The sequence below is a fragment of the Pteropus vampyrus genome, unplaced genomic scaffold (genome assembly GCF_000151845.1).
Source record: "Pteropus vampyrus isolate Shadow unplaced genomic scaffold, Pvam_2.0 Scaffold85, whole genome shotgun sequence".
Classification (NCBI taxonomy): Eukaryota; Metazoa; Chordata; class Mammalia; order Chiroptera; family Pteropodidae; genus Pteropus; species Pteropus vampyrus.
The window spans coordinates 2895627-2915249 of NW_011888866.1; the positions used below are offsets into that span (position 1 = coordinate 2895627).

At 31.3% G+C, this 19623-nt stretch overlaps 1 protein-coding gene across 1 annotated transcript in view; it reads left to right on the plus strand.

Annotated features, from left to right (window-relative positions):
- VPS13C (vacuolar protein sorting 13 homolog C) overlaps positions 1 to 19623 on the plus strand; it is a 160590-nt gene that overhangs the window by 12223 nt on the left and 128744 nt on the right. Inside the window, 5 exon segments of the mRNA XM_011363471.2 lie at positions 529 to 571; positions 3936 to 4031; positions 5410 to 5511; positions 16409 to 16518; positions 18842 to 18901. Coding sequence (XP_011361773.1) covers positions 529 to 571; positions 3936 to 4031; positions 5410 to 5511; positions 16409 to 16518; positions 18842 to 18901 — 411 coding nt within the window.

Here is a 19623-nt window from a genome sequence, read left to right on the forward strand (position 1 = left end):
TTAATATTTCGAATGCTTGTGTAATCAGATGATAAATAATGTATTGGGAACCTACCTTTTAAGAGTGTTTCATTTATTCATTTACTAAACATTTTATTTGAGAGAGAATTATTGTTTAGTTATTGTTTTTAACTTATTTACATGAAAAGAATTTTCCTTTTCCTATTATTTCATATAAACAGTGTGTCCATCTTTTATTTAAAAAATTCATGGTATTTCCATCCAGCTTGGTTTGGTTTATTAAAACAACCAGTTTACCTAATTATTTTCTTCAACTACAGACTCTTTTCTGTTATTCTTTTTTATAATTTTGCTTCTCTTGTGAATTCTTTCTTCAGAGTCAAAGTTTAAGTTAATATAAACTCTTTTTCATCCATAAAACGTAATCCTTTATGAGTTACTCAAATACAGAAAATTTGTTTCATGTTTTTCCTTAGAGAAGATTGTGTGTTTAAATGATGTTTCAAGGGTGATTTCGGGGGACTTAATAATTTAAGATGTCTTTTAAATTTTTTCTTCCTTCTGAAGAGTGAATTGGATGTTCCTTTTAAAGTCAAGGCTGGCCAAATTGGTAAGTACTTCATTCTTCATTTGAGTTATTTTTAGTCCTTTTAATTTTTATTTTTTCTGTTGTATTTAATCTAAAATATCTGTTTTAGCTTGAACAAAAATATGATGTTTTTGACTTGTGTTGATTAGAGCTTTTAGAGTTCTAAACCTAATGTATATTATATATAATACCTATATACTTCAGTGTTTTTGACAGGAGGGTAGAGAATTACCCTCTAAAATGGAAGGATATTGAACTGCAATGATATTTTCAGGCTTTGGTTACACCACACAAAATGTATCTTAATTTTCATAATTGATATCCAAATTTTCTGTGCCTTTTCTTTCTATGTGAAAGTAGTATAATTTGAAAGCTGTAGTAAATAAAATTTAAGTGTAGCTTATTTCCCTCATGTTTTGTTCAACCATTTCACTTGATATATTATGCAGCAATGTGGTATGGAGGATATGTTTTGGTAAGTAGAGAGTCCTTCTTTGCAGCTAAACTCTTACACTAAGATCATCCATAACTAAGCATACATCTTTGTTGAAGAAAGTTTTCAGTAGGAATTTTAATCTGCAGAGTCCTCTCAGCAAGTCCATACTACCTGATTTTTACTTTTTTTAAAATATAAATTGCAACCTTAGGTGGTTTTACTTAAAAATTTTTACTTATGCCACCATCCTTTCTTCCACCTCCAACACCCTGCTACTTCACCACATCGCTTTCTTTTTTCATTATTTCCTATTCAGGGAAGGCATTGTCTTTCACTATTTAACGTCTCTTAGAAATTACTTGAATACTTCTGTTTGAATCTACCTTATATCACCTATATATGTTCCTTTTACTATAAAGTAACATTTTCATGTTTTTGTCTTTTGAAACAGGAGATACTCATTAGAGTGAAAGCATCCCTAGGGCACCCATCATCCATTTCTGTCTGTTTCATAGCCTTGTGCTGTGTAAGGTGGTGATGTTTAGTAGTGTTCTAGAAATATTGTTGTGGCCCTACATGCTTAATTGAAATCCTAGAGTGAAGTTATAGCTATTCTTTTACCTCCGAGATATGTATGCATGCATACTCTGTATGAGACTACACAAGAACCTGTCGGAAAGGCAAAGATGAATATATTTTTCTCCTCAAGGAAGTTACAGAGATATGAAATTAGGATATAGTATTGAAATCACATTTCCAGGGTACTGGATATATATAATTATATTATTATATTTATTTTAATAATATAAAATAAATTTTATATTATTCTTTACATTATTACAACTAGGTTTATATTTTAGAATGGAATTTCTAATGGTTCGGAATTTGTTTTTTTTGCTTTTAAAGTATAATAAGAACGTAATGGTTTTTTTTAGGATTACTCATTGAATTATGAGAGACCCTTTATATATTAGGATGCAAAACATTTTCTTTATATCTTTTTTTTTTTTAGTCAATGTAGCATTTATATTGGTAACTAAATTTATGTTAGGTTAAAATATTACATCTAACCTAGTAGAATCAGTGTGGCTAACTAAGTAAGCTCAAGAATGTTTGCTTTTTTTTAAGAGCTAGACATATTTGTGGGTGCTTCTGTATTTTCCTTTTACTTAAAAATTAATTTAAAAAATCCTGACCTATAAAAAAGAGGCAGTAATATAACTAACTGGATTCCAGTGGAATGCAGAATAATATGAAGGATGGGAAGATAATGGGTTAGGATAAATGGAGAGAAGAAAAGGTTCAGGGAACAGACAATTCCTTTTTGATATGCTAATTAAGGAGCATTTCTCACTTTTTTAGTCTATTGCTCACTAAGAAGGCAATCAAATCAATTTTTGGGGGGAGTTTCTGAGATTCTTATAAATATAACTGTCCGTTATAAATAAAGTTGGTACTCATTGTAAAATCATCAGACTTAGGAATGATCCATAGGTCTACCTCTAGACTCCTTGATATGGAAGCCATTTAAGAAACTCATTAGGTTTACAAGCTGAAGAAAAATAAAATTTAAATGGAGAAGTAATTTGAGATTTTAACCCCAGAAATAGATTCCCAGGAAGAACTGGCTTGCCTAAATAGCCATCCAGGTGAATCAAACTATCTTCCCTTACACTACGTTATTTTGTTTCTCCTTTAGCTTGTTATACTGTTTAACAATTCTTTGAACTTTGAGCATCTTTATTTAAAAGTGCCAGTGATTCTGGTGGTGTAAGTAGCTCAGTGATTTACATACTAGCATGATTTAGTTGAATCAGATTTATTTCTCTGAAGAGGCTTGATCAGCAACACTGAGAGAATTATAGCTTTTATAGGGTTATTATTTTTTAAATTGTGATGAGAGAAAGCATTTTGTTTGGGAACATGGAAAACTTTAGGGGTTAGAAAAGGTCTGGATAGAATTGCTCTAGTACTGTTGAGGGCAGATTGGGATGTTGGCTGCCTGGAGACCTGGAAAGAGGGTAGATTAGAGATTGGGAAGTGTGAAGAAATGTGGAACGATACCAAAGCCAGATTTTGGCATTACAAAATTTAGCTCAGAATATGCTCTTTTTGTCTCCTCTCTCCTGCTCTGCATAGCCTTTTCCCATAAAACCCCAAACTTGGCTTAGTGACAATTAGGACCATAGTTCATCTATATTATGAGTGAAAAAGTTTTTGCCAACTAGTCTCTGAAGGATCTGATACCATTGTTTCTAAGGGAGAAAATGTATTCTGTCTTTTGAGTGATGTGTAAGTAGAAATTTGAAATATACCTTGTCTGAACTGCCTGTGTATAAGAATACTAATCATAAAACAGCATACCTTGCTTTAAGAGCTGGCTTCTTCTAATGTAGCAACTGGCATATTGTCAAAGTTCTGTTCCTTTGGAACTCTTCTTTGTGCTGCTGCTTCAATTCCTGGGATCTTGTACAGGTATTATTTTACAATTGATCTGTAGAGATATAGTTGTTAGTGTATATAAAACAGCATGTGCAGCATTCTGACCATCAGCTAACTGTTTGGTGAGGAAGAGTACCAGTTTTGGTTCCAGTATCCTCACTGATGACTTGGATGGAATTAGGCTATTAATTTAACCTCTCTGGGACTGAGTTTCCTTTTTTAAAAATTGAAATAATAGCTACTCCATTTTTCTTACAGTTTGAGAATATTAAATAAAATATAGTTATCCAAAAATTTGAAAAGTATAAAGCACAATGTGAATACTTACTTCTAATAGTAATATAATATGGTAAAGATCTTTGTAAATTTTAGTGTTGGAGTTTTTTTTTTTTTTTCTTAGTAGTCTACTACTGTATGTATGCAGGGTTTTTCTTAATAGAAAGTGAGAAATATCTATCTTCTTGAGCAGCCATATAAGAATTTAAGGTTGAAATTATGTTTCTTCAGATAAATTAACTTTGAAGATTCCTTGGAAGAACCTTTATGGAGAAGCAGTTGTTGCAACTCTAGAGGGATTATACCTGCTTGTTGTTCCTGGAGCAAGTATGTTATGTTAGGTTGTAAGCGTTCAGTAATATCACAGTGAAGTTAAACTGTTACCTGAGTTAACTATTTTAATATGGTCAATAACATAGAAGATAATTTAAATAAACTAATCATATACATATATGCACATACATATACATTTTATATAGATACTCACATATATTGCCACATTTGTATATAAAATATTTTAATGTTATTGTTGGAAAGAATAATTTCAACCATTTGTTAAATATATTCTGTTCTGTATGAATAATTATTTTGAAACTAAGCCTTCCTGTTAAGTTGATATGCAGTAGGCAGATTTATTTTAGGGGAATGAAATGAAGTAAGTTTTTAAGAATGTACTGATGTGCTAATCTACAGATTTCAGGATTGGAAATCCCCCTCCCTCACCCTGCATTTTGTTGCTTCTGATTTTGAGTTAATTTTCTCTCAAAAATGTGTGTAAAATAGGTAATTTTTTCATTATAAATTATAGTATTTTAATTTCTAATGAATGTTTTAAAGCAGTGATGCTTATTTAAGTAATACCTTTCATTACCAATGTTTTTTTAGTTATAAGAACAATATAATGTTAAGAAAAATTTGACTATTTTAGGGAAAAATTATATTTTCTCACCCATAAAACAAACACAGTTTTTATTTTTATATTTTGAGTCTTTATTACCTTCTGTTTTTCACCTTATATTTTTGATGTGTTTCAGTTTTCGTGGTGATAGTGACAATTTTGAAAGGCTGTGTGATTCCATTGTGGGTTGCTTACTGTTTTTTACTATTATAGTGAGCATTATAAGTACCTCCTTCTTGTAGATATCTTTTTTATTCTTTGGTGTTATTTCCTTAGGAGATATGTTATCAGAAATGAGATTTCTAGATAAAAAGGATTTGTATATTTCATTATTGTTGATATATATTCTTGAATTACTTTCAAAAATTTTTTTTATCAATCTGCATTGATACTAGCTGATATTGGATTAAACTTTTATTTGTTACTCAAAATTTTACCATAGATATAATAACTGGAAATTTTTTGATGTATTTTCTGCCATCCCTCTGTTTCTTCCCTTTACTTTTCTGTTCATCCTTTTCATCCTCTTGAACATCCATTCATATCTTCCTTTCATAGCTTCCTTTCTCCCTTTTAATTCCTTTCTTCTCTTCTTTCCTTTTTGATGTAAGCTTTGTAAATAAATAGGAATCATTTATGTTTAAACTTTTTGTAAAACTAATCTAAAGATTATATCTGTTTTTTGACTTACAAAAAATGAATCACATTACCTACACATACACAGTCATGAGGCTGAACTTTTCCTATTTGTTTATGTATTGTTTGCATTTCTTTATTTGTGAATTAACAAATACCTATCTATTTTAGGTATTAAATATGATGCTGAAAAAGAAGAAAAATCCTTGCAAGATATTAAACAGAAGGAGCTATCCCGAATTGAAGAAGCCCTTCAAAAAGCAGCAGAAAAAGGTACAATAAGTTTATGTTTTAGGTGAACTTAGACTTACCTATATTTTAGATATATTTAATTCACTCTAAAGAGGAAACTTTCATAAACCTTCATTAGCTGTTCCAAAGAAAGAATCTTCTTTTAAAATCATCTCTAAATGTTGATTATAAATATTTTAATGTCTTACATTTAGGAATCATTGCCTTTTTCTGTGATTGTTTTATCTCACTGCTAAGGCATTTCTCTTCGTTCTCTCTTAAAAGTTATGGCAAATGTTAAGTTAGGAATGATACAAATATTTAAATAGATTTCTTTTCCTAGCTTAAGCTGTTGACATTTAATATAATCAATAAGATCAATGATTCTAATTCTCTTTGCCCCAGGGATTTTCTCTTATACAGAATTATTGATTTTTTTTTTTTTACACAAAATTACTAAAATACAGAGGCAGTCTTAATGGAAGAAATAAAAAAAGCTGAAACATTTTTTTCCCTTTCTCTTTTCATACATAAGCATGTTTTGTCTTTCTGCTAAGTTTAAGAGTCTGCATTTTTATGAAAAGTTTTCTTTATTTTTATTACTTTTTTGTGCCAAATAAAGCAAAGTGGGAATGTTTTTTTGTTTTATGACAATTCAGTGTGAATGTTTCTTTTTATTCACTTTTGGTTAATTAGTATATGTGGAAATAGTATAAAAATGAGGAGAAAGACTTGAACACTAGAATTCATTTTTCTTGATACAGTTCAGATTAAATATATTTTCTTAACACACATATATAATTATACATATTCATCAATAGGTATATTGACATATACTTAGATAAATATTTGAGTGTTTCTAGTGAACTGTAAGAAAAATTATGGTATTATCTCTCTTGCTTTAGTAGCTAGCAGCTTAATTGGTAAAATGATACCTGCTCTACATTTTTTACTGAGTGCCTATGAGATTTTGCCTTCTGAGTCTTCAGTGCTTAGGAATCTTATGTTTTTGAGTGTGGCAGAGGGGCTATTAAGGATGATTTAATGTATCTGTAGGGGATGAACATCTGTAGTGTTCAGTTTGTATAGATAGAACTGTGAGGCTCATGTAATATAATAATTACCTTGTAGCTTCTTAGATGATAAAATTTAGGTTTTATTGGGAGAGAACTAAAATTCAGAAAGTAAAACTCAGTTTTAACACTATATTATGTTAGATTTGTTGGAAAAATGTTCGAGTACATAAAAGATGAATTTAATAATTGGGAAATATGTCAATAGAAACTGGTTTTCCTTCATTGTCAAGGAATACATTAATTATCTTGAGTGTATATAAATATTTTTTCTAGTTTGTATGAATATGGGTCACATCTTCTATAATATTATTCATGTGAGTGATAAAAAATAACCTGACCCTTGAGATGCTTTACATTTTACCATTATTAATAGTTATTACTTAATTACCATACTTTAGTTTTCAGACATTATTTTCCTACTTCTTGATTTTAAAAGCACAAAAGCACCATCAAACATGTATAGACTCAGGTGAGAAGAGGAAGTGGTTCAATTCTAAGTAGCAAATGATAAAAATGAAAGTCCTTATGCTGATCTGCTTTTAAAAAGTATTTTTACTTAATTGGTTTCATTTGATAAATAGAATGCTGCCCACTATGATGTAGGAGAAAAAGAAAATTGAAATAATCATTTTTAGAGAATTTGCATAATTGTAATAATAAGCTCCTTGATATTTTCCTTTTATTTCATAGTCAGGAGTTTATTTTCCTAGAAAGGTTATTATTATAAAGGAAAAGATTCAATTCCTAGTGAGTCCAAAAGATTCTCAAATACTATAGATTCAGTATTTAAAATGTTAATTTTATCAAAGTGATATATACACCATAATGAAATAGTTTTGCCAAAAAGATTTATGATGAAAAACGTCAGGTCCTTGTTCCACCTTTCTCTACCCTTTAGACCTACTCCTTAGAAGGAATCATCATTTTAGAAATATTAACACTTTGCCATTATTTAATTTATTAATGTAAGGCATTAACTAGGATTTCCCGTTAACGGTAGACGAAGAGTTTGCCTCTTTTACCATCATCTCTTTTCACCCTGAATTCCCTTCTCTGTCTCCTCATATTATGGTTATATCATAATTTTTGGTTATATCATAATTTTTGGCCAATTGCTAGTCAAAGTTTATGAGAATAAAATTATTGTTTACTTCATAGGTCAAATGATGTACTATGATTATATTTATTAGGCAACGTTTTATTTTTCTTGAACTTGTAAATATTTCTTTTTTTATTTGCTTAGTCTTTTATGTTAACTTTTCTTCTCATGTGTTATTTGAAATCTATCTATGACTGTCAATGTTATTTTCCAATTGCCCAAATTCATCTGTTGGTCCCCTCCCCTATACCTCTTATTCTCATGGAGATGTCCCATTGCACTGGTTGTTTTTTTAGTCCTGCTACACAGTTGTCATCCTGGGACTGGTCTTCATCACTCTTCTGTATTTAATTTATTGTTTCCTCGGTCCTTTGCCTTTGGTTCTTTGTTAGTTTTTTCTTTTGTTTCGTTGGAACATATTTAAAAGCTTTTAAGAAAGGATGCACTGGATATAATTTTAAAAATCCTTTCAAGTCTGAAAGTCTTTGTATTTTACTTCCACACTTGTTCGATTGGGCTGAGATAGAATTCTAGGTTTAAAATTAGAATTTTGAAGGTAGTATCTTTTAGCTTGCAGGTACTTTTGAGAAGACTGTTGCCAATCTGCTTGACACATTGTTGGAAACACAAAAATTAGAAAATTCCTGTCAACGACTTTACATTTTAGCTGGGAAAATAAGTTGTGCATAATGGTAAACAGGAGAAAGTGTTGAGTTCCATCAAAGAGGTACAGATAGAGGGTTAAGGGAGTTCAGAATGGACATGTGTTTAGCTATAGAAATCGGGCAGACACTGAAGGATTTTTCTGAGCTGGGTCTGAAGGATGAATATGCGAAAGGAGAGAGGACATTCTAGGTAGAAGGGACATGAAGGTGGTAAGGTATGTATGGGGAGCATGTATGGGGAGTAGCTAAGCATTGGGAGTTTGATAGTAGTTAGACGTAAGTTGGAAAGCTATGGTTAGGTCAATTTTAAGAGAGTTGAATGCCATAATGATGACTGATAGCAGCTAACATTTATTTAGCATTTACTGGTTGCCAGTCACTCTTCAAAATGCTTTATAGCAGCAGTCCCTTTTTGGCAGCAGGGACCGGTTCTCCTATGACAATCTAATGCCTGACGATGTGAGCTGCAGCCGAAGTGGTGATGCTAGCACTGGGGAGCCACTGCAAGTACAGATGAAGCTTCACTTGCTTGCTCGCTAGTCACCACCTGCTGTGCAGCCCTGTTGGACTGGTACTGGTCCGTGGCCTGGGGGTTGGAGACCCCTGCTTTATAGGAATTGTTTTATGTAATAATCATAATTCTATGATATAAGGACTGTTACTCGCATTTAACAGTTGAGAAAGCTGAAAGTTAAATAACTTGTCCAGTGTAGTTCAAGTTTAACATAACTAGTGGGGGAGACAGTAACTTTTTTTTTTTCTCTTTTTAAAAATTCAGGTTGTTATGCGATCCAGGGAGAGCTCTGTTTTAAGAAGGTTAAACTTGTTGTGGTGTCTAGGCTGGATTTGGGGAGGGAAATGGAAGATGGTACTATCTAGCTATCATTAGCCAAAATGGATACAAAGGATTCAGACGGTATACCTAAAGGGAACAGATCAGACTAAAGTAAATTGAGTTCATTTCAGCTGCTTCTAAAATTAGTGTAAATATCACAGCAATATTTCATTCTGAAAATGGGCAAAGTGGTAGTTAAAAGGGAACCAAATAGCAGACTTTTGCTCTGTTTGAAAATGTCAAATAATTCAATGAGACATTAGCCGTAATTGATATTTGTTTGCCTTACTTAATTTGAAATTATTGTTATGATTTTAATTATTAAAAAGTTTTCATTTTAATATTATGAAAATAGTTCATATGTTGAAATAATGACAATGGTGTCACTAAATATTTCTTTAGAAATTAATTGTTTTGGTGTCACTAGATAATACTTGTTTTGTTACATGGTTTCTAATTCTTTGAATTAAGTTTAGACATATTTTAGATGTGAAATTAAAGATGTCTTTTAAATGCTTTGCATTTTGGTTATTGCTGCCATGCGGATGCAGGCGCACATTCAGGGGAGTTCATATGTGGCTTGGAAAACTTTGTTTACAAGGACATCAAGCCTGGTGGGTATGCGTGGTTAATTATATTCAGCTATGTAAAAAATTATATTCTTATTCATGCTTGTGTTTTTAATGGAGTCCATTTAATGATATACCATACTTTTAAAAAATATGGAAATGTAATTCACGTTTCCCCCCATTACCATCATTTCCTTTCTCTTCCTTCCGCAGCCATTTTATTCATTCACTAAATATTTAGTGTCTTCTTGTGGCAAGCACTATGCCAGATGCCGAATGTTCATGGGGTAAAACAAATGTGATCCACTGTCCTTGTGAAGCTTAAAATTTGATCTGTAGATAATTTTCTGTTTTTAAATTTTTCCTGATCTTTTTTATGGAAGTATAACTGGCATACAACATTCTATTAGTTTCAGGTGTACGACATGATTTGACATTTGTGTGCATGATAATTATAGGCATCATCTGTTACCTTACAAAGTTTTAAAAAATTTATTTTTCTTGTGAAGAGAACTTTTAAGATTTACTTTCTTAACAACTTTCAAATTTGCCGTATACTATTGTCGACTATAGTCACCATGCTGTACATTATATCCCTATGACTTATTTATTTTATATCTAAAAGTTTGTACCTCTTGATTCCCTTCACCCATTTCACACCCCTCCCAACCCCTTCCCCTCTGGCAACCAGCAATATGTTCTCTGTATCTGTGAGTTTTGTTTTTTTGTTTTCATTTTTTTAGACTCCACATATAAGTGAAATCATATTGTATTTGTTTTTCTTTGTCTGACTTCTTTCACTTAGCAAGATACCCACAAGGTCCATCCATGTCGAAAGTGGCAAGATATTCCTTTTTATGGCAGAGTAGCATCCCAGTGTATGTATATATCACATCTTCTTTACTCATTCATCCATTGATGGACATTTAGATTATTTCCATATCTTGGCTGTTGTAAATAATGTTAAAATGAACATAGGGATGTATATATCTCTTCAAATTAGTGTTTTCATTTTTTTTCAGATAATATTCTAGATCATCTCGTAGTTCTATTTTTAATTTCAAGGAACCTTCATACTGTTTGCTGTAATGGCTGCACCAATTTACCTTCCCACTAACTGTGCACAAAGGTTCTCCTTTCTCCATATCCTTGCCAACACTTGTTATTTCTTGTCCTTTTGGTAATAGCCATTCTGATAGGTGTGAGGTGATACCTCATTGTGATTTTGATTTGCATTTTCCTGATGATTAGTGATGCTAAGCACTTTTGCATATGCTTGTTGACCATCTGTATGTCTTTGGAAAAATGTCTGTTCAGATCCTCTGCCCATTTTTTAATCAGATTGTTTATTTTTTGTTATTAAACTATGAGTTCTATATATATTTTGGATATTAATCCCTTATCAGATTCATGATTTGCAAATATCTCCTCCTATTTAGTAGCTTGCCTTTTTATTTTATTGATGGTTTCCTTCTCTGTGCAAAAGCTTTTTAATTTGATGTAATCCTATTTTATTTTTGCTCATGTCGCCATTGCTTTTCGAGTCAGATCCCCCCCAAAATCACCAAAAAGTATCAAGGAGCTTACTACCTATGTTTTTTTCTAGGAGTTTTATGGTTTCTGTCTTACATTTAAGTCAATCTATTTTGAGTTAATTTTTCTGTATAGTGTAAGATACTAGTCTAATTTCATTTTTTTTTTTTTTTTACATGTGGAGATTGTCCTTTCTCCATTATGTTTCTTGCCTTCTTTGTTGTTAATTAATTGACCATATGTGTTTGGATTTATTTCTGGGTTCTCTGTTCTGTTCCATTGATCTATGTGTCTGTTTTTATGCCAATACCATACTGTTTTGGTTATTATAGCTTTGTCATAGTTTTAAATCAGAGAACATGATACTTCATCTTCTATAAGATTGCTTTGGCGAGTTGGGATCTTTTGTAGTTCCATACACATTTTAGTATTGTTTGTTATATTTCTGTGAAAAATGCATCGGAGTTTTGATAGGGATTGCGTGGAATCTGTAGATTGCTTTGGGTAATATGGACAGTTTTACAATGTTAATTCTTCCAATCCATGAGCATGGAATATCTTCTGTGTCTTATAGTTTTCAGTGTACAGGTCTTTCACCTCCTTGGTTAATTTTATTCCTAGATTTTTTATTCTCTTTGATGCAGTAGTAAATGGGATTGTTTTCTTAATTTCTCTTTCTGGGGGTTCGTCTTTAGTGTATAAAAACAAAAGTTTTTTTATGTATCGATTTTGTACATTGCAACTTTACTAAATTTGTTTATTAGTTTTAACCGTTTTTTGACAGAGTCTTTAGGGTTTTCTATCTATAAAAACATGTCCTCTGTTATTAGCAAGTTTTACTTCTTCCTTTTCAGTATGGATGTCTTTTATTTTTTTGTCTTGCCTAATTGCTCTGGCTAGGACTTTCAATACTATGTTGAGTAAACTGGCAAGAGTGGGCATCCTTGTCTTATTCCTGATCTTAAGGGAAAAGCTTTCAGCTTTTCATCATTGATTATGATATTAGCTGTAGGCTTGTCATATATGGCCTTTATTATGTTGAGGTATACCCAGTTTATTGAGAATTTTTTTATAAATAGATATGGAATTTTGTCAAATGTCTTTCCTGCATCTAAGTGATCATATGATTTTTATTCTTGATTTTGTTAATGTGATGTAAGGTGTTGATCGATTTGTGGATATTGAACCATTGCTGCATGCCTGGAATAAATCCCACTTAATATATTGTTGAATTTGGTCTGTTAATATTTTGTTGAGGATTTTTGTGTCTATGTTCACCGGGGATATTGGTCTGTAATTTTCTCTCAGTGTTTCCCGTGTTTTTCAAAAAAGGTACATCAGTGTGGGTAAAAAACTAGACCTGGAGTATTAATGATTCTGGAATCAGAATAGTTAATTTTGTTGAAGATATCTTCATTCATTTGTCTAGAACTTAATATGTACTTTATGATCCTTTCTTTTTTTTTATTTTCTGTCATCTTTTGTCTTCTGAAGCCACGGTTCTCAAAAAGTCAAAACTGTTTTCATAGTAATACTAAGACATGATTTGATTTTTCACTATGTTGACATTGGTGCTAATAGTGCAAAAGCAATGTGGGGTAAAATTTCTGGCTGCCTTATTAGTATGAATCAAGGCAGTAGCACCAAATTGCTAGTAGACATTGCAGTGTCCACTACCATGCATTCACAATAAAAAGACAAAATAAAACTAAATTTAAAAAGCATCAGTTTTACTTATCAATGTCCTTGATGAAGTAGGAAAATTTTATTAAGCTTAAGCTCTTAAGTACACGTGTCTTTATTTCTTTTTCTTTTTTTTTGTATCTAAAAATTATTGGGGTGACAGAGTACATGTGTCATTAATATTTCATGTGACAAAGAGGAAGTATACATAAGCACTTTCACACATGGAAGTAGGATAATTATCTCAAGGAAAAGTACTTGTGTAGTTGTTTGTGGTATAGCAGCTGAACTAGTTGCTTTTTTCATGAAAAACTGTTTTACTTGGAAGAATGACCGACAAGATATATTCAGTTTTGGGCGTTTGGTAGATACTTCAATAAAACAGCTTCAAGGAAAACAACTGATAATGTTTGTTGTCATGATAAGGTTTGAGCTTTTGAGCAAAAATTCGAATTTTGGGAAACTCATACTGCCACCTTGAGTGTGACAGCTTCCCAGTACTTAAAGACATTTCTGATGAGATTGGTAGTGATATTAACAAATGTGATTTTTTGATATTAAATAATGAAATGATTCAAGATTTGGAAGATCAGTGAAGCAATATTTCCATATTACCAATGCATGGTAACAAATCAGGTGTGTGTAAAAGTCCATATAAAATGCAAAATAGACCAATTAATTTTAATTTGTATGAAAATTTTATTGATAGAGCTTCAGATTCTAAGATGAAACTAGCTTTTAAGAAACTACTACTTGTTGAAATAAACTCATGATACTAATGCTGTTGTAAAAACAGCAAGAAAAAAAAGGAACTACACTTGCTGAGTTTGGGTGAAGTATCCATAACACACGAAAAGATATTTCTCCCTTTTACTATTAGGTGTAGTTAGTTCAGATTTTCTTCATGTGCATAATGTCTTCTATTAAGTCAGACATTAAAGGGATTTGTAGGAATGTAAAACCATGTTATTCTTTTCACTAGAACTTTTTGTTTGGAAAATATAGTTATTTTTTATAAATCTGTGTTACCTATAATATCATGTAGTAATTTTTTAATGTGTTAATAAATATTTTTAAAAATTCTCAGTTTTGATTTTCAATATGGTGAAAATGTATACTTCTAATCCATACTGAGAAAAAGATCTTTAAGGTTCTAAAATTTTACATGTATTAAAATGGGGCCCTGAGACCAAAATATTTGAGAACCACTTTAGAGAGTGATTGAGAATCATACATTTATTATTCATCCGATCAAATAGAATCTTTCTCTAAAGAACTATGTAGCACTCAGATTAGATTTTGAAATTATTTGGAGAGGTTTGAATGTGGTACATTTAACATTGAAATGAAAGGCAGCACACGGTGCTAGAACAAATGTGAAATCAAAATATAATAGGAGGTCAAATAAGAAGAGTGAGTTATGGTAGAATCTAAACCCAGTCAGCTGAACCTCTGTCTCTGAAGCTTTTCTAGCCAAGTGGGATGGTTTTAAGGGATACTCTAGCTTTCTTACCTGTTCCTTTTCTAATGGTATTTCTTTGAGAACTTAGTCTTTTTCTAAATGTTTCATTTATGAATGAAAAAAATTCAGGGACCATCATTATGGCAAGAAGTACTGGTAATAACAAAGTCCAGATTCTGTTATATATTTATTAAATTTTTTTCCCCGGAAACACAGGGTTTTAGTCTTGTAATCCAGAATTTGATTCTTAGCTTTTGTAATGGCAGGACAGTTTGCTTTCAAATATGAAGGAAGAACAAATAAAAATTTCAAGCTAAATTTTTTGTATATTCTCCCAAATATGTATAACATTAAGTGGGCTTATATATTTTATTATAATGTTCAGATGTGCATTTGTTTGTTCTTTTGAAGAGATATATGCTCTGTGCCTAGATATTAGGATAATTTCTGTCCTAATGAAGACTCCTGCCTGGCGGCAAGACAGTTGTGCAAACACTTCAAATAAAGTGTCATCACTACTTAAGGGAAGTCTGGTGTAGGGGTAGATGGCTTGGAGCTGTTTGGAATAGTTAAAGAAGGCTCACAGAGGCAATAGTGCTGAGATTTGGCAGTAGGACCTGAGTTTTGGATGCCTCCTAGGAGTGCGCCTGGTGAAGAACTTCAGGAAGGGCAACCTAAATTCAGGGAACGACATGTCTAGAGGTGTTCAGGCATTAGAAATTTTTGTTTTGTCTTGGAAAGTATAAGTAGTACTTCTGAAGTATTGAATGCAAGGATGAGGGTCAGGAGATGGAACAGGACAGGGAGATGGCAGGAGATGAACAGGACAGATCATGAAAGGACCTTTGTGTCATACAGACACTTTATATTTTATTTGGAAGGCTGCAGAGACTTTTGAGTAGGAGTTTAACAGGCTGTGAATAGTATTTTAGAAGATAACAGTCTGGTGGTAGTATAGAAGGACATTTCATGGTGGAATGTAGCCTAGAGGCAGGTGAGACTGCAGAGACTGCCTCAAGAGTACAGACTAGAGTTTATGTCTAGTCGAATGTAAAGATTTGTAATTTGGATTAGCTAGGTGTTGGTTAATGCCATAAAGTGGGGGAGTACCAAGTAAAAGACGAGGTTTTAAATAAATTATTAAGCCAGTTTCAATGTATAATTCAGTATACATTTTATGCTCTTTTATAGTCTTTATATCCTTAAGTCATTAAAGTAGTTTTCTCATGAGATGTATCATCTAGAGGAAGTCATTGTCAGTAACCTACCCTTTCATTTCATGTGTGTTCCTTTGTCCCTACCACACATTTATTGAAACCTTTATCTTAAAGTTTTATATTCCATCATTATTACATTTCCAATATTTTGGGAACATTGAAATTAAAGTTAAACTTTCCGTTGTGAAAAGTCATAGGTATTATGTATGGATAGTTTACTCAATTTTTATATAATTGTATCTGCCAAGTTATTTTCTAGATTAAAGAAGGTAATTCTAGACTAAAGAAGGTTTGTGAATTTCTGTTTATACTGAAATAACAGGCCAGTTTAGAATAAAGTAAGATGAATTGTGCCTAAATTTGCTGTCAGGAAGAATTCTCTTGTTTTCTTTTCTGTCCTCTAGTCTGCTAACTTGAATTTTATCCTTTTCTCACTAAAATGCTTCCACTGAGAAGGACGTAAGCGTAAAAAGCACAAAAAACATTTTAAGAAACCTTTTAAAGGTCTTGATCGCTCAAAAGGTAGGTAAAAGTAGTTTTTATGCCATGTGTTATTTATACACATTGCCACTTGATTTCTGTCTTCAAAGGTAAAATTAATGTTAGATTATAGTGTAATTTCAAAAGTAAGTTTTAAGTTGGAAATGCTTATTAAAATCTAAAATAAGTCTAAAATAAATCAAGGACGCTAGAAAAGACTGTAATTTCCATTGAGTGGTGACTTAGTTATCCTTTGGTCATTGATTTTGAGATGTGTGAGAATTTCAACTCTTGAGCTTGTATTTTTCTATTTTTTATAGATAAACCAAAAGAAGCCAAAAAGGATACATTTTTGGAAAAACTAGCAACTCAAGTGATTAAAAATGTACAAGTAAAAATCACAGACATTCACATTAAATATGAAGATGACGTAAGTAATTTTAGGTTACTCAGTTATGTTAGTAATTAAATATGTATTTTATATTAATTTTTGATTTGTCTATATGGGTTATCTGTACACAGTTTTAAATACAAGATTGATTTTTTTCTGATGAGTACACTACCATTTCTCCTTTCCTGTGTTAGGCTTTTTTTTATGGGGCATTTAGGAGTGTAAATATATTATAAAAGCACCATATGTGCTCCTTTGTAAAGCTAATATAAGAGATTTTTCAGATTGTCTTCTATATTTATTTTAAATTTTGTTTAATGCCTTGAGACTTATACTATTATAACCTTAAGGAACTAATTTTATTTTTATACTGACAGAAAAATTATTCTTAGAGGTGATGAAATAATCAATTATAATGGTAGTTGGTAGAGAGGGGGCTAAAACCCTGGTCACTTGACTGCTAGTCCCATTCTCTTTATATTTTGTCAAGTTGGATTGAACACCAAAACTACTGGCATACATGTGCAACAATATATTTAAAAACTTCATTTATAATCCAAAGCTAAAAATTAGTCGATTAAGAACTTTTTACTGATTTTATTAATTGAATTAATTTTATTACTTAATGTAACAAATAGGTTGAACTAATATTGCTTCGTTTTAAAGTTTGAAACATATGTAAGAAACTTTTCATTTACTTAAGAAATCGGAAATGTTATTCTGTCTCTTCTAAAACTGAGTTCGATCTTCTTTGTTTTTAATTTGCTTTAAATTTGAATTGAATTAAAGCAATACTGATATATATAGAATTTATTTTTCTTTCCTGATAAGTTTCTTATGTAAATGTTTAGTAAGACACACTTGTAGTTTTTCAAGATATATTATCTCTATCTTATACTGACTTTATTTTTTGGTTTAATGTAGTCCTTAAACTGAATTTTGGTAACAAATAAATGTCTAAAAAAAACCTAACTCATCAATGCCCTTGTTTAAAACAAACTTAGCAAAATGAAATCTACTCAACATATCATGGAAGTGAGAGAATTATTCTTAAAACTAATGGCATAGTGATGAATTAGAACCTCAATTTGAACTTAAGCTAAGCTTTTTTATTGAGCAAATACAATTAGAAAGGTACATTATTCTCTCTTTAATGATGAAATACAGAGATGCGCAGGAGTGGGATAAGTAACATCATTTATATTGGTGCCAGTGACAAGATATATTGAAATAATCTAAAAAGAAGAGAATTAAAAAATACAAAGGGATCTTTGTTTTATCATTCGTCTTTCAATGTTAATTTTTCAACCTTAATTATAGTATCTAGAAGGAAAATGAAAAATACAGTGTAGATAGTGGGGGTAGAGAAAGGATAATTTATCATAAAGATGCTCATTGGATGATAGCAGTAGTTTGTAGGTAGAACACTGGCAGCTGAGGACTTGTGTTTTATTAAAGTTCCTTCTAATGAGCTACAAATTATTTTGAGCTAGTTATCTGTAGGTGTAAAAAAGTGAGTATGGGAATAAAGGAAAATATATTGCCACAATTATAATATAGCTGATATTAAAAATAAAGCTCACAAAGCTTTTTGTGCTTTTCAGCTAGACCAGAGCATGCATATTTCCTATTTGAGAAGGGTTTATGTGGCTAAACTCTGGAGTCTCTGTTGGATGATTTAGACCATTATGTTTTTTCTCCTCTCTCTAGTTTTTGTAGTTTTTCTCACAACCAAAAAACTGTATGACTTCTGGACATCTTTAAGATGTCTAAAACAAAAACATTGTGGTACAGTTTAAGCACTGTGTATAAATCTAACTTAGGTGTTGAAGATCAGAAATAGAACAAAAGTTTAACAAATTTTGGGTTAAGAGACTAGGGAAATTACATAGTAAGAGTTTTGGGCATTACCTAACAAAGCATTTTTGCAGTGTCAAGGAAATTAAAGCTTAAAGAGACAGTTCACATTTCTTAAGTGTGAAAATAATTTAGTGGCAGTGTTATAACCTGTGACACCTTGTTTTATGTATCTATGAAGAACATCTTTAATCATACATGTAAAAAGACTGTCTCTTTTTAACTATCTAGACAATAATCTGTTTAGTTGTAATTAGTGAGTCTTCTCACTTCTAGTAAGAAAAGCGTTCCACTAGGAAAATATCATATTAGTGTCATGCGTATAAAATATAGATAATCCCAGCCATGTTATTTCCTTCTTCCCCTTTCTTTTCCACAAACCCGTTTGGGTTGTGTGACTTATTCGTAATCCAATTGCCCTGTGTTGCCTATTGTAAAGAATAGAGCATGGATTCATTCTCACCATTCTCAGTATATTTTAATATCACTTTTTCTTTTTTGATAGATCACTGATCCAAAGCGGCCTCTTTCCTTTGGTGTCACACTGGGAGAACTTAGTCTACTGGTAATGTTGGACTTATTTTAAATATTTGTAGAACCTGTAAAATATTATTCCTAAGTCACAAGGTGAATTATATAAAATCAACTATTGCTACAAATAGCTATTTTATTTTTATATATAATCTTTCTACAGCTTTAATAATTCAAAATTTTTAGTAATGCTATTATTATATTGTCTATTTTAATTCATCTTTGAATTTCACAAATATAAAAATATTAATGTCAAATATTTTGAAAGAATTAAAAGCTGTTTCTGAAATGCGGGCAAGTAGGGAAAGATAAATTTCTGTAGAGTCATGTTCTCATCCTTGGTTAGGTAGGCAGACTTTACAAATAGCTTCTATGTGTGTATATGTATGTACATGTGTGTATCACATTGAGATGTATGTAAGGTAATTTATTTTGATTAAGTATTTTATAATGCAGTTTGGTTTTTTACTAAAAGTCTGTAAGAATAGAGAATGTGTATATCCAGGTTAGACTTTTTTTTTTTTTTTTTTTGTCTATTATGGACAACTAAGTGGTAGGAAACATGTTTTAAAGTTAAGGACAGTGTACTGTCATACTAGGTACATGTTTGTCTTATGATTAGTTACATGGATAGGGCCTTAGTAGGGAAAGAAGAAAAATGAAAGGGAAGTGAACTATCACAGAAACAGAAAAAGGACATATTTACATGGAGGCCTTAAGAATGATACATGTATACAGAAAAGTAGAGATATACAT